At 42.9% G+C, this 13489-nt stretch overlaps 1 protein-coding gene across 5 annotated transcripts in view; it reads left to right on the plus strand.

Moving 5' to 3' along the window:
* Window positions 1–13489, plus strand: part of enah (ENAH actin regulator) — a 314323-nt gene that overhangs the window by 95333 nt on the left and 205501 nt on the right. For 2 of the 5 annotated variants that reach the window (XM_069887965.1, XM_069887970.1), the window contains exon 2: window positions 1766–2106. The exons of 1 other annotated variant lie outside the window; for it this stretch is intronic. In XM_069887965.1, coding sequence (XP_069744066.1) covers window positions 2099–2106 — 8 coding nt within the window. In that variant the 5' untranslated portion in view covers window positions 1766–2098. Of the gene's footprint in view, window positions 1–1765; window positions 2107–8791; window positions 8892–13489 lie in introns of those variants that run through there. 2 more of the 5 variants (XM_069887969.1, XM_069887967.1) reach the window with 2 other exon arrangements.

Raw genomic sequence — 13489 nt, forward strand, 5'->3', positions numbered from 1 at the left:
AAATTGTTCTATCAAGCAGATGTAGCTTGGATTTGGGATGGATTAACTAGACACGTTACTGGAGTTCTTTGAAATATAACAAATGCATTAGATAGAGCGGAGCAGTTGGATGTGGTATATTCCAAAAAGTGTTCGATAAGGAATCACACAAGATTTCTACATCAGATAAAGATGCATCGAGTCGGGGGTAATACATTAGCATGAATGGAGGATGTGTTTAAAAAATACTTACCTCTGACTGTAAATCTCCTTTGCACCTTCTCCAAAGATTCCACATCCTTCCTGTGATGAGGCAACCAGAGCTGACAATATTCTTTAGTGTGGGCTAACCAGAGTTGTTTTTTTATTGAGCTGCAACATTACTTCATGGCTCTTGAACACAGTCTTCTGATTAATGAAGGCCAACACACCATATGTATTCTCAACTATCCTATTAATGTGTGCAGCAACCCTGAGGGATTTATTGACTTGGATCTCAAAATCCCTCTGCACTGTTAAGAATCCTGCCTGTGTTCAATCTCCAAAGTGCATCACTTCACACTTTTCTGGATAAAACTCCATCTATAGTTTCCCTGCATCCTGTCTGTATTCTATTGTAACCTATGACATCCAGCTATTCTCAACTGTTTTTTTGGCTATGGCCCCTGTTGAGACTGACTAGTCTACACTATCCACAATACCTTGAACCTTTGTCTCATCTGCAAACTTACCTCCTTGGCTTCATCCATTTAATTGATAAAAATCACAGAGCAAGGTTCCAGAACACATCTCTGCTGAACACCACTAGTCACTGACCTCCAGGCAGAATACGTTCCATCTATCACCACCCTCTGTCTTCTGTAGGCAAAACCAGTTCTGAATTCATGCAGCTAAGGTTCTATGGATCCCATGTCTCATGATTAACCTCTCACATGGGACCTTGGAGGAACTGCTTTTGCTGGAGTGTAGTGAATCTAAAGGATTCTCCGCCCGAGAAAGCAGTTGGTGCTCTGTAATTAAATGATTTTAAGACAGATGGGTGGATTTTTGAGGAAAATGGGAATTAAGGGTTGAAATAATGAGTAGAGTGTACATATGCACTAAAATCCTTACTTGCTACAGCCAAACTGGTGGTTGTTTTTTTTTTGGGGGGGGGAAAGAAGACAACTACAATAGAATACAAAATTACTCTAGTACAGAAAGATTTAATAAATATAAAAGATGGATAATAAATATTCACAATTACATTTAGTACAAGAATTGACCTTGCGTTTCAATAGCACATCTTTTTGTGTTCCCAGCGTATTTATTGTCGGGATAGCAGGGGAGATTGAAAAGCTTGAGAGCTGTTTGGGGGTGGGGGGGGGGGGGGGAACTATTCTTTTGTAACTTTTTATTTATCTCACTATGAACCATATCAACAAATAATATGTACAAATATTTCTCATTAAATATACACAGTGACATTTTCCCTCTTTTCTCCCCCCTTCCCACCCCCTCCAAAACCAATAAATATTAAACATATAAAATACAAGAAAACAACATCTTCACACAAAAGAAAAACAGAAAAGAAAGTCGTGTTGTCTACTTTTACACATTAAATCTGATCATGTTTATCTTCTTATCACTTTAGGAGATGCAGGTCCGAGGCTGGCATTTTCTGTCATGTTTCATATATGGTTCCCAAATTTGTTTGAACAATGTATATTTGTCTTTTAAATTATATGTAATTTTTTTCCAATGGAATACACTTATTCATTTCCATGTATCATTGTTGTATTTTCAGGCACTCTGGGGGAAACTATTCTTGAACTTGGACTAGGCTCCTGTGCCTTCTTCCTGAACCCCTTCAAGAAGCGGTTGTGAACAGGGTGATGGGGGCCTTTATGATGTTGGCTTCCTTCTTGAGACAGCACCTGACATTGATGTTTTCAGTGGAGATTTGAGCCTGTGATGGACTTGGCTTGGTTTTCTGCTTTCTATATCTACTTACATTCCTGGGCACTGTAATTACCAAACCAAGCACTTTCCCCATAACCAGGTCGAGAGAACAGATGGTCCATTTCTGGTTCTGTTTTGTGTCAAGACCAGTGCAAGTGAGAGGATCCAACCTTGTTTCATGTTCATGTAAGGAAAACAAAATCTTTTCCCCAGGGCAAAAGTATTGCAAACAGGAGGATGTACTTATGGTGAGGTGGGGGGGGGGGGGGGGAGTTTAAGAGAGATGTGCAGGGCAGATATTTAACACAGCAAGTGATGGATGCCTGGAATGGGCTGCCTGGTGTAATGGTGGAAGTAGGTACAACAGTAGTATTTTGGAAGCTTTTAAATAGGCATATGAATATTATGGGGATGGAGGGGTATCTATCAAGTGCAAGCAGCTGCGGTTTAATTTGATTTGGACATGTTCATCACCTATATATGGGCCAAAGGGCCTGTTCCTCTGTGGTTTGATGTGTAGTAGCAAAAGCAAGTCATTGGATACTTTTGAAGTCTGGATTGTCCCTTCATCAAGATTGTGGACGATCTATTTGTGACAATTTCCAGTGCTATCGCCATATTGATTGATTTTCTTTTGTTTGTTTTAATATTCAGAGATCTATAATTTTGGCTGACCTGGAGCCATTTCATTCATTTTGTTTAGACCTTGGTATGGCTCCAACTATTTTTCCTTATTGCCATTGAGGGAATGCAATAAAATTGTCATCACGCGCTTCCTTATTATTGTCGACAGTTGCCCTTGCCGTTGGAATATAGTCTTCTGCCCATGATGGGTCAGGGATGGAGTGTGTTTGGACGAGAGTGGGCCTGGCCTGGCAGAGCCAACGTCAGCAGTGAGGAAAATGCTGTTTGGTGATGCCTTCCAACATTAAATTTTTTAAAGTTGTAGGCATACATCACAGTAACAGGTCTTTCCGGCCTTTGAGCCCGTGCTGCCCAATTACAATCGCTATATGTTTTGGAGGGTGGGAGGAAACCAGAGCACCCGGAGGAAACCCAGGCCAATATGGGGAGAACATACAAACTTCTTGCTGACTGTCTGGGATTCGAACCGGGGAGCTGGTGCTGTAATCCACTATATTAACCATGCTGCCCAGAAGTTTAAGAACAGAGTGATGGACCAGGAATTGTCTGGATTTCATGTCCTTTGGTAGCAGCATGAGATGACAGCAAATTACCCATACAAATATATGAATATTCTATGCTGGAAAATCTTCAACACCTCTGCTGTGATGTTGTCTCCAACTCTGCTTTGCCATATCTGGCATGCTCAGCATTTGCTGTACACACTGAGAATTGAATTGCCTGGTTTTGTGATTGGGGCTTTGAATGGCAATAGATTAAGAGCTGGGGAAGTGCAGAGAGACCTAGGGGTACTTGTACACCAGTCTTTGAAGGTGAGCATGCAGGTACAGCAGGCGGTTAAAAAGGCAAATGGTATGTTGGCCTTCATATCAAGAGAGTTTGAGTCTAGGAACAAGGATACCTTACTGCAGCTGTACAGGGCCTTGGTGAGACCCCACCTGGAGTATTGTGTGCAGTTTTGGTCACCTTATCTAAGGAAGGATGTTCTTGCAATGGAGGGAGTGCAGAGGCGATTCACCAGGCTGATACCTGGAATGGCAGGAATGACTTATGAGGAAAGATTGCGCAAATTGGGATTGTACTCGCTGGAGTTTAGAAGATTGAGAGGGGATCTCATAGAGACCTATAAAATTCTGGCAGGACTGGACAGAATGGATGCAGATGGGATGTTTCCAATGGTGGGAAAATCCAGAACCCGGGGCCATGGTTTGAGGATAATAGGCAAACCATTTAGGACCGAGATGAGGAGGAATTTCTTGACCCAGAGGGTGGTGAATCTGTGGAATTCATTGCCTCAGAGAGCAGTAGAGGCAGGTTCATTAAATATATTTAAGAGGGAATTAGATATATTTCTTCAGTATAAGGGTATTAAAGGTTACGGAGAGAAGGCAGGGACGGGGTACTGAACTTTAAGATCAGCCATGATCTCGTTGAATGGCGGAGCAGGCTCGAAGGGTCGAATGACCTACTCCTGCTCCTATCTTCTATGTTTCTAAGGAGACGACTTAACTCATCTGTTGGAAAAATCTTTGAAAACACATCAAGACGTGACATGATAGAGGTATATAAAGTTATGGAAGGGGTAGATAGTGTCTGTTTCACATAGTAAGGGTATCTAATACTGGAGGACATGGGTTGAAGATCAGAGGGAGAAGGGTCAAAGGAGACCTGAGAGGTACTCCCCCCCCCCCCCCCCACACAAAATAGTTTGAAAACTGCAATGAGGAGATGGAAATGGAATTGGAACAGTAACAATATTTTAGAGGCATCTGAACAGGTATGTGAAAGAGCAAGGTGCAATAGGATGTGGAATTAACGTAGGTAGATGGGATTAATGTAGGTAAATGGGATTAGTATCTGCCTTAAACAAATTAGGATATTTCTGGTTTTGTGTCACCCAGGTAAGCTGTGGAGCAGAGAACATTGTGGCTGATGCAGTGCAAAGCTTCATTTGGTGTAGCAGATGTTAGCCAGGATCCTGTTGAACCCAGTGCCCCAAAATATGCATGCTTGATATGTACTTGTACGAGGCAACACTCTGTAATATTTCTTGAAGATGTTTTATTGAAAGCTTTACCTAATTATTCCTTTGTGGTCCAGTATTTCCCCTCCAAATAGGATTGTGGATTTTGCCTCTCCTAGGAAATTGCAAACAGCCGGGTGAGCTGGGAAGCAACATGGTTAAGGTACATCAGCCAGCCGTCTTCTGTGGCAGACTGGTCAATGAGGTGTCCTTTGATTCTGATCATGTTTTTAAAGTTATGAAGTAGCTTATCAACATTTCCTCCTAGCCATGGCAATTTTCCTTTTCTGTATATAACCCAGTTATCACTCAATGTCTTTTCCAAGTTTATATCTCTACATTCCAAAATGTAGCATTTGTATTTTAGAAGTACCATTTCCCTTTTGCCAATCACTGTAAAAATGTGTTCACTGCTGAAGTGCCAGGCGATGCGGTCAAACAATAATCATGGCTTTTACTAGCAGAAACTCATGGTACAATAATGAAAGGCAATAGGTGCATATACAGTTATATACAAGGGGAGTGTCTTTAACAGAAGAGATAATGCACAGCCAATGTTAGTACAGCAAGGCTCACCAGAGGGGGGAAGACAGGCAGCTTGGCAGACATTCACCACAACTGCTTAGAGACCCTCTTGCCATTTGGAATCGTTTATCCTTATTTAGGCTGTTAGCACTTTGAATGGTTATTAGATCTCCCTGTGCAATCTCTGTCCATAGAAAATAACCTCAGCTACCTCTCAAATAGATGAACCCTTCCCACCTCTTCGTATTGCACTCATTTGAAGACCTTTATCAAATTTCCTAAGATGTTTTGAGCAGAGAAGCCAATAAGTGATATGGTGAGAGTGCAGGATTGTTGTATTGAAACAGAGCTTCAACTATAATTGTACTAAATGGTGGATCTTGTTGGAAGGGTTGACTGGCCTCCTTCAATTTTAAATGATGGATCTGGTGGGAAGGGTTGACTGGTCTCCTGCAATTTTAAATGATGGATCTGGTGGGAAGGGTTGACTGGCTTCCTGCAATTTTAAATGGTGGATCTGGTGGGAAGAGTTGACTGGTCTCCTGCAATTTTAAATGATGGATCTGGTGGGAAGGGTTGACTGGTCTCCTGCAATTTTAAATGATGGATCTGGTGGGAAGGGTTGACTGGCCTCCTGCAATTTTAAATGATGGATCTGGTGGGAAGGGTTGACTGGTCTCCTGCAATTTTACATGATGGATCTGGTGGGTAGGGCTGACTGGCCTCCTACAATTTTAAATGATGGATCTGGTGGGAAGGTTTGACTGGTCTCCTGCAATTTTAAATGATGGATCTGGTGGGAAGGGTTGACTGGCTTCCTGCAATTTTAAATGGTGGATCTGGTGGGAAGAGTTGACTGGTCTCCTGCAATTTTAAATGATGGATCTGGTGGGAAGGGTTGACTGGTCTCCTGCAATTTTAAATGATGGATCTGGTGGGAAGGGTTGACTGGCCTCCTGCAATTTTAAATGATGGATCTGGTGGGAAGGGTTGACTGGTCTCCTGCAATTTTACATGATGGATCTGGTGGGTAGGGCTGACTGGCCTCCTACAATTTTAAATGATGGATCTGGTGGGAAGGTTTGACTGGTCTCCTGCAATTTTAAATGATGGATCTGGTGAGAAGGATTGACTGGCCTCGTGCAATTTTAAATGATGGATCTGGTGGAAAGGGTTGACTGGCCTCCTGCAATTTTAAATGATGGATCTTGTTGGAAGGATTGACTGGTCTCCTGCAATTTTAAATGATGGATCAGGTGGGAAGGGTTGACTGGCTTTGTGCTATTTTAAATGATGCATCTAGTGGGAAGGGTTGACTTGCCTCCTGCAATTTTAAATGATGGATCTGGTGGGAAGGGCTGACTGGCCTTGTGCTATTTTAAATGATGGATCTGGTGGGAAGGGTTGACTGGCCTACTGCAATTTTAAATGATGGATCTGGTGGGAAGGGTTGAGTGGCCTCCTGCAATTTTAAATGATGGATCTGCTGGGAAGGGTTGACTGGCCTTGTGCTCTTTTAAATGATAGATCTAGTGGGAAGGGTTGACTGGCCTCCTGCAATTTTAAATGAGGGATCTGGATGGAAGGGTTGAGAGGCCTCCTGCAATTTTAAATGATGGATCTCGTGGGAAGGGTTGAGTGGCCTCCTGCAATTTTATATGATCGATCTGGTGGGAAGGATTGACTGGTCTGCAATTTTAAATGATGGATCTGGTGGAAAGGGTTGACTGGCCTCCTGCAATTTTAAACGATGGATCTTGTGAGAAGGATTGACTGGCCTCTTGCAATTTTAAATGATGGATCTGGTGGGAAGGGCTGACTGGCCTTGTGCTATTTTAAATGATGGATCTGGTGGGAAGGGTTTACTGGCCTACTGCAATTTTAAATGATGGATCTGGTGGGAAGGGTTGAGTGGCCTCCTGCAATTTTAAATGATGGATCTGGTGGGAAGGGTTGACTAGTCTCCTGCAATTTTACATGATCGATCTGGTGGGAAGGATTGACTGGTCTCCTGCAATTTTAAATGATGGATCTGGTGGGAAGGGTTGAGTGGCCTCCTGCAATTTTAAATGATGGATCTGCTGGGAAGGGTTGAGTGGCCTCCTGCAATTTTACATGATGGATCTGGTGGGAAGGGTTGACTTGCCTTGTGCTATTTTAAATGATGGATCTAGTGGGAAGAGTTGACTGGCCTCCTGCAATTTTAAATGATGGATCTGGGTTGAAGGGTTGAGTGGCCTCCTGCAATTTTAAATGATGGATCTGGTGGGAAGGGTTGACTAGTCTCCTGCAATTTTACATGATTGATCTGGTGGGAAGGATTGACTGGTCTCCTGCAATTTTAAATGATGGATCTAGTGGGAAGGGTTGACTGGCCTCCTGCAATTTTAAATGATGGATCTGGATGGAAGGGTTGAGTGGCCTCCTGCAATTTTAGATGATGGATCTGGTGGGAAGGGTTGACTAGACTCCTGCAATTTTACATGATGGATCTGGTGAGAAGGGTTGACTGGCCTTGTGCTATTTTAAATGATGCATCTAGTGGGAAGGGTTGACTGGCCTCCTGCAATTTTGTTTGCTTCCCTGCTTTGCAAAATTGAATGTAGTACCTCATTTCGCAAACATCAGTGACAAAGATGTGACATTGTCATTTCGTCTGTCCCCACTTGCTAAAGGCTAAGGTTCTATGTTCAATGAGACTCCATTGCGATCCAAGTTTGCATGTTGAGTTGAGGTTGGGTGTATTTTCTGATTTGATATGTTTGGGGGTCTGCAGGTTCCAGCTGTGCTGCATTATCTTGGTTCAGTTCTTTATTAGGACAAGGATGATTTGATTGTTGTTGATTATTCACTTTATTGTCATTTTACCAGTAAACCAGCCAATGAAATACAATCAGCATTGACCAGAAGTTAAAAAAATAGAGCTGTGTACATTACAAAAAAATGTAATTAAAGCCAACAGCCACACTGACTTGTTTAAAAAGTCCTGATTTTAGAATGTGAGTGCAATACCACTCTGAGCCGTAATTCATTGTTGAACATTGTCGCTCATGGGGTTGTAAAAAAAAAAGCTCTTCTTGAGCCTACTGGTACGCAATTGAAGACTCCTGTAGCATCTGCCCGATGGGAGAAGAGTGAATGGACTGTGATTTGGGTGTGTTGCATCTTTGATGATGTTTCTCGCCCTGCCTGATAGTGTTCCCTATAGATGTTTTCAATGGAAGGCAATTGGATTCCAATTATCCATTGGGCAGTTTTCACTACCCACTGGAGTGGGTAGTGCGCAATAGAATTTCCATACCACACCAAAATACCACACGTTAGCACGCATCTATAGAAATCTGACGGTATCCTAGACAGAGGTAGATCTTCCTCCTCCTCTTCGAAAAGTAAAGATGCTGTTGTGCCTTTTTAATCGGAATTGAAGAATTCAAGGACCAAGTGAAATCTTCAGAGATTTAGACGCAAAAGGAATTCAAAGCTCGGTAAACGCTCCACCATCACTTCATTGATGTAAATTGGGACGCGAGTGTGGCTTCTGGCATGCCTGAAATCCACGATAATCTCTGAGTGTTGAGTGTCAAGTTGCTATTGGCACAGCACAAGGGCAGGTGCTGAACCTCATCCCTACAGGTCATTTCATCATCCCCTTTAATCAGGCCTACCACTATGATGTCATCTGTAAACTTAAATTGTTGAATTTATACTATACATAGGAATACAGACAGAGGTAAAGAGGGGGCTCAACACACAACCCTGGGGCACACCAGTATTCAAGGTAAGTGTTGAAGAGAAAATATTGCCCATCTTAACAGTTTGAGGACTGTTAATTTGGAAGTCCAAAATCCAATTGCAAATGGATAGGCTGATACCATTCAGACTAAGTTTGGATATCAGCTTATAGGGCACAACAGTGTTGAAAGCCAAGCTATAGTTGATGTATAGCACTTTAACATAGGAGTTCAAGCTCTGTCCTCTTTGTTAGGGGAATTATTTCTAATATGTCATATTTTCTTATTCTATGTAGACTTGGACAAACCATTTTAATTGTGTTATTTCTATTCTCCTTATGCCATGTATACTGGTGCTTAACGTTTTATCTGGGATTCCGAACACCGGCATCCTCCAAAAACGGGCACTCTTTTGGGTCGATGTCATTAAACAGAAGTAGCATTAATTTTCCATAATAAATTCTCCATTTACAGAGGGAGCCCCACCCCCCCTGTCCATGTTGTGACCGCTCCCGTGCGCACCCTTTCTTACCTTCAATGGAAAGGTGACTCTCGGCCCCCAGCACCTGGTGGGAAAGAAGCCGGCGGCAGCTGGCTCAATGGAGAAGCAATAGCCGTCTTCGTTACCCATAATCCCCCATGCAGCTGGAATTCCTCTGCAAATCCCTGGTCCTGGCAGACCAGTTCCACCTGCATGGAAGATTATGGGTAACGGAGACGGGCATTGCTCCCACATTGAGCAGTCACTGTGATCTGGTATGGTGTTCTGTAAACTCTGGGCTTGCCAGCACTGCACCCCTGCTGACATGTCAGGAGTTAGATGGGAGGGACATGATAGATAGTGTTGCACTGCCGGGGTGTACCTGAGGGCCGCCCTGACAGCTCACTCCTCCTGCAGCTCTGCACCTCTTGTTCAACCCTCTGCCCTGCGTGGCTGCCGGCTCTGAGCAACTGACACTGGCCACCTTTTTGGCTGAACTTCTGGGCCACCCTGTCACCTTCAACCTCCACCTGACCAACATCCTGTATGGTGCACGTTGAACCAGTGTGGTATGGGAATTGTATTGCACAAGATTGGAGGGAACACCAGCAGATGGTAAAAACTGCCCAACGGATTATTGGCGCTCAGCCCACCCCACTTCCAGCTGGATCTTAATCATAGTTGTGGTGACTGGGCTGTACTTGGGGGTCATTAAGAATGAGAAATGGTCAGACTGCCCAAGTGAGAGAGAGTAGTCGTCTTGTAAACATCAGCTATGTTTGTACAAACCTGATCTGAGGCTTTATGACCCCTCATATTACACGTTCCATGTTGATGGAGTCTTGGAAGCACAGGGTGCAGGTAACAATGATGAAAGTCTCCAGCCACAGTAAAAGGTCCATCTGGATGTAATATCTGCAATTTGTTGATAGCAGCACTGAGGTCTTTGGTTCCTGCTGTAGCATTTGCATCCGGAGATGAATAAACTGCTACATCAGAGGAATGAGTGTATATGTTGTTGTATTTGACCTCTGTTGTTTTAGGGTTTCACTCACAGATCGATGTTTACAGCAATACAAACCTGCTCTGTCAAGTTTGGATTTGTTGTGGTCTGATTAGTTTTAATTTTTATACTGTATCTCTAAATAATGATTTAGAAAACTTTCCTGAGCACATTTGACAAACTCCAAACCATCCAGCCCTTTTACAGCATGGGAGTCCCAGTCAATTGTGCAAAGTTAAAATCTCCTACTGTCACATCCTTGTGTTTCCTGCAGCCGTCTGCTATTTCTCTACAGGTTTGCTCCTTCAATTCTTGGTGAATCTTGGGCGCTCCACAATAAAATCCCATGAGTGTGGTCATACCTTTCCTTCTCCTCAACTCCACCCATATAGCCTCAGTAGCCGAGCTCTCTGGTCCCTGATGAGCAATGCCACTCCTCCCCCTTTCATTCTCCCCCCACCCCCACCCCGTTCTATCGTGTCTAAAGCAATGTAAGCCCGGAACATTGAGCTACCAGTCCTGCCCCTCATGCAGCCAAGTTTCTCTGTTGAACACAATGTTGTAATTCATTGTGCCAATCCACACTCTAAGCCCGTCTGCCTTTTCTACAATACTCCTTTTATTGAAATAGATGCACCCGAGAACATTTCCACCGCATACAACTTGTTCACTTCTAACAGTACATGCAATTTTAATGTCATCTTTTCCCTCCTCCACCCCTCTTATCTGCTCTGGTGCTCTGGTTCCCATCCCCCTGCAGGATCTCCTCATTCTTCCTACCCACATCATTGGTCCCTACTTGGACCATGACATCTGGCTACTCACCCTTCCACCTGAGAATGCTGTGAACTCGATCTGAGATATCCTGGACCTTGGCACCAGGGAGGTAACATAGGAGTGTTTAGAGGTGCATTTGTATCATCTAGTCTAGGTATTGGCCAAGTGTTACAAGATGAGAAGAATACAGAAGGGTACCCACTGGATGGCTGAATGGCCCATTGCATGTTGTAAGACTCTGGCACTCTGTGTAATTGTGCACACAGGAACAAAGAGAAACGTGGTTCTGGAATCATGGCAACCTTTCTTTCGATAATAATGTGCATATATAAATGCCTCTCTTTTAAAGGGGGGGAAGGGTGGCACTGATGGTGTAGCAGTTAGCACAAAGCTGTTACAATTCCGGCGATCAGGACCAGGATTTGCATCCTGCATTGCCTGTAAGGAGTTTGAATGTTTTCTCCGTGATTGAATGGGTTTCCTCCCACCCTCTGAAACATACCAAGGCTTGTAGATTTATTGGATGTAAATTGGGTGGCATGGACTTCTGGGCCAAAATGACCTGTTCCCATGCTGTATATCTAAATTTAAAAAATTTTTAAAAGCTGACGTTATCTCCTTAATGTGGTTGACAGGAATAAAGAAGGTGCTTTTCATGTAAAATATGCAAAGTTGTAAAGGTGAAAAAAATTAAGGTTTTGTTCACAGGAATATTTTGCGTGGATAGCTTACTGAATTGTATGCTCTGGTTATTTCCTCCGGTGAATGTTCGCATTGATACTTGCAGTAAGAGTGCAGGAAATACTTGCAGGTCACATAGTCTGTGGAGAGAAGCAGATGAGGTTCAAGACCTTTTTGTCAAAACTGGGAAGTTGGAAATGTAACACATTTTAAACAAGTAATGAATTGAGGAAAGATTGGTGGAGGAAAAGATTGTGAATTTATGATCAGATGAAAGGCCAGAGGGACTTGAGAGGAGAATGACCCTCTGCTTTAATACAGTGAAAATTATATTACTGAAGTGACAAAAGCTATTTAACTTGGGCTGCAATGAATGAACAAGCTTTGCCACCTTTCAGCAAGGTTAACTTCTTCTACCCCTAATCATTGGATATAATTGATGAGTGGGAGAAAAGATATCCATATAACCATATACAGCCCAGAACAGACCAGTTTGGCCCTACTAGTCCATGCCGGAACAAATCCCCACCCTCCTAGTCCCACTGACCAGCACCTGGTCCATACCCCTCCAATCCTCACCCCTCCAATCCTCTCCCCTCCATGTAATTATCCAGTCTTTCCTTAAATGTAAATAATGTTACCTCCGCTGGAAGCTTATTCCACATCCCAACCGCGTGAAGAAATTTCCCCTCATGTTCCCGTTATAATTTTCCCCTTTCAATCTCAAACCATGGCCTCTGGTTTGAATATCCCCCCCACTCTTAATTGAAAAAGCCTATCCACGTTGACTCTCTCTGTCCCTTTTAAAATCTTGAACACCTCCATCAAATCCCCCCCTCAATCTTCTACGCTCCAGAGAAAAAAGCCCCAGGCTGCTCAACCTTTCTCTGTAACTCAAACTCTGACATCCTGTCAACATTCTCGTGAACCTTCTCTGCACTCTCTCTATTTTGTTTATATCTTTCCTATAATTTGGTGACCAAAACTGTACACAGTACTCCAAATTTGGCCTCACCAATGCTTTGTACAATTTCATCATAACATCCCAACTCTTGAATTCAATGCTCCAATTTATGAAGGTCAACATTCCAAATGCCTTCTTCACCACTCTATCTACCTGAGAATCAACTTTGAGGGTACTATTTACCATCACTCCTAAATCTCTTTGTTGCTCTTCATTCCTCATTTGTCTACCATTTAATGTATATGACCTATTTAGATTTGCCTTTTCAAAATGCAACACTTCACACTTATCCGTATTAAATTCCATCAGCCATTTCTCAGCCCACTCCTCTAGCTTTCCTATATCTCTTTTTAAGCTGCGGTAATCTTCCTCACAGTCCACAGTACCACCAATCTTTGTATCATCTGTAAACTTACTTATCCAGTTCACCACCCCTTCTTCCAGATCATTAATATATATAACAATCAATAGTGGACCCAGGACCGATCCCTGAGGAACTCCACTAGTCACTGGCCTCCAATTTGACAAACAATTTTCTACCACTACTCTCTGACACCTCCCATCCAACCATTGCTGAATCCATTTCACTACCTCCTTATTTATACCTAATGTCTCCACCTTTTTACCTAACCTGTTAATTGGATTTGTAATTACTGAGAAATGCATAGGAGATTATTATGATAGCTGGGTTTGTTGGTCTTTGCTGGTCAAAGTTTTGTCCTTCAAACTGGATAGAAAT

The sequence above is a fragment of the Narcine bancroftii genome, chromosome 6 (genome assembly GCF_036971445.1).
Source record: "Narcine bancroftii isolate sNarBan1 chromosome 6, sNarBan1.hap1, whole genome shotgun sequence".
Lineage (NCBI taxonomy): Eukaryota > Metazoa > Chordata > Chondrichthyes > Torpediniformes > Narcinidae > Narcine > Narcine bancroftii.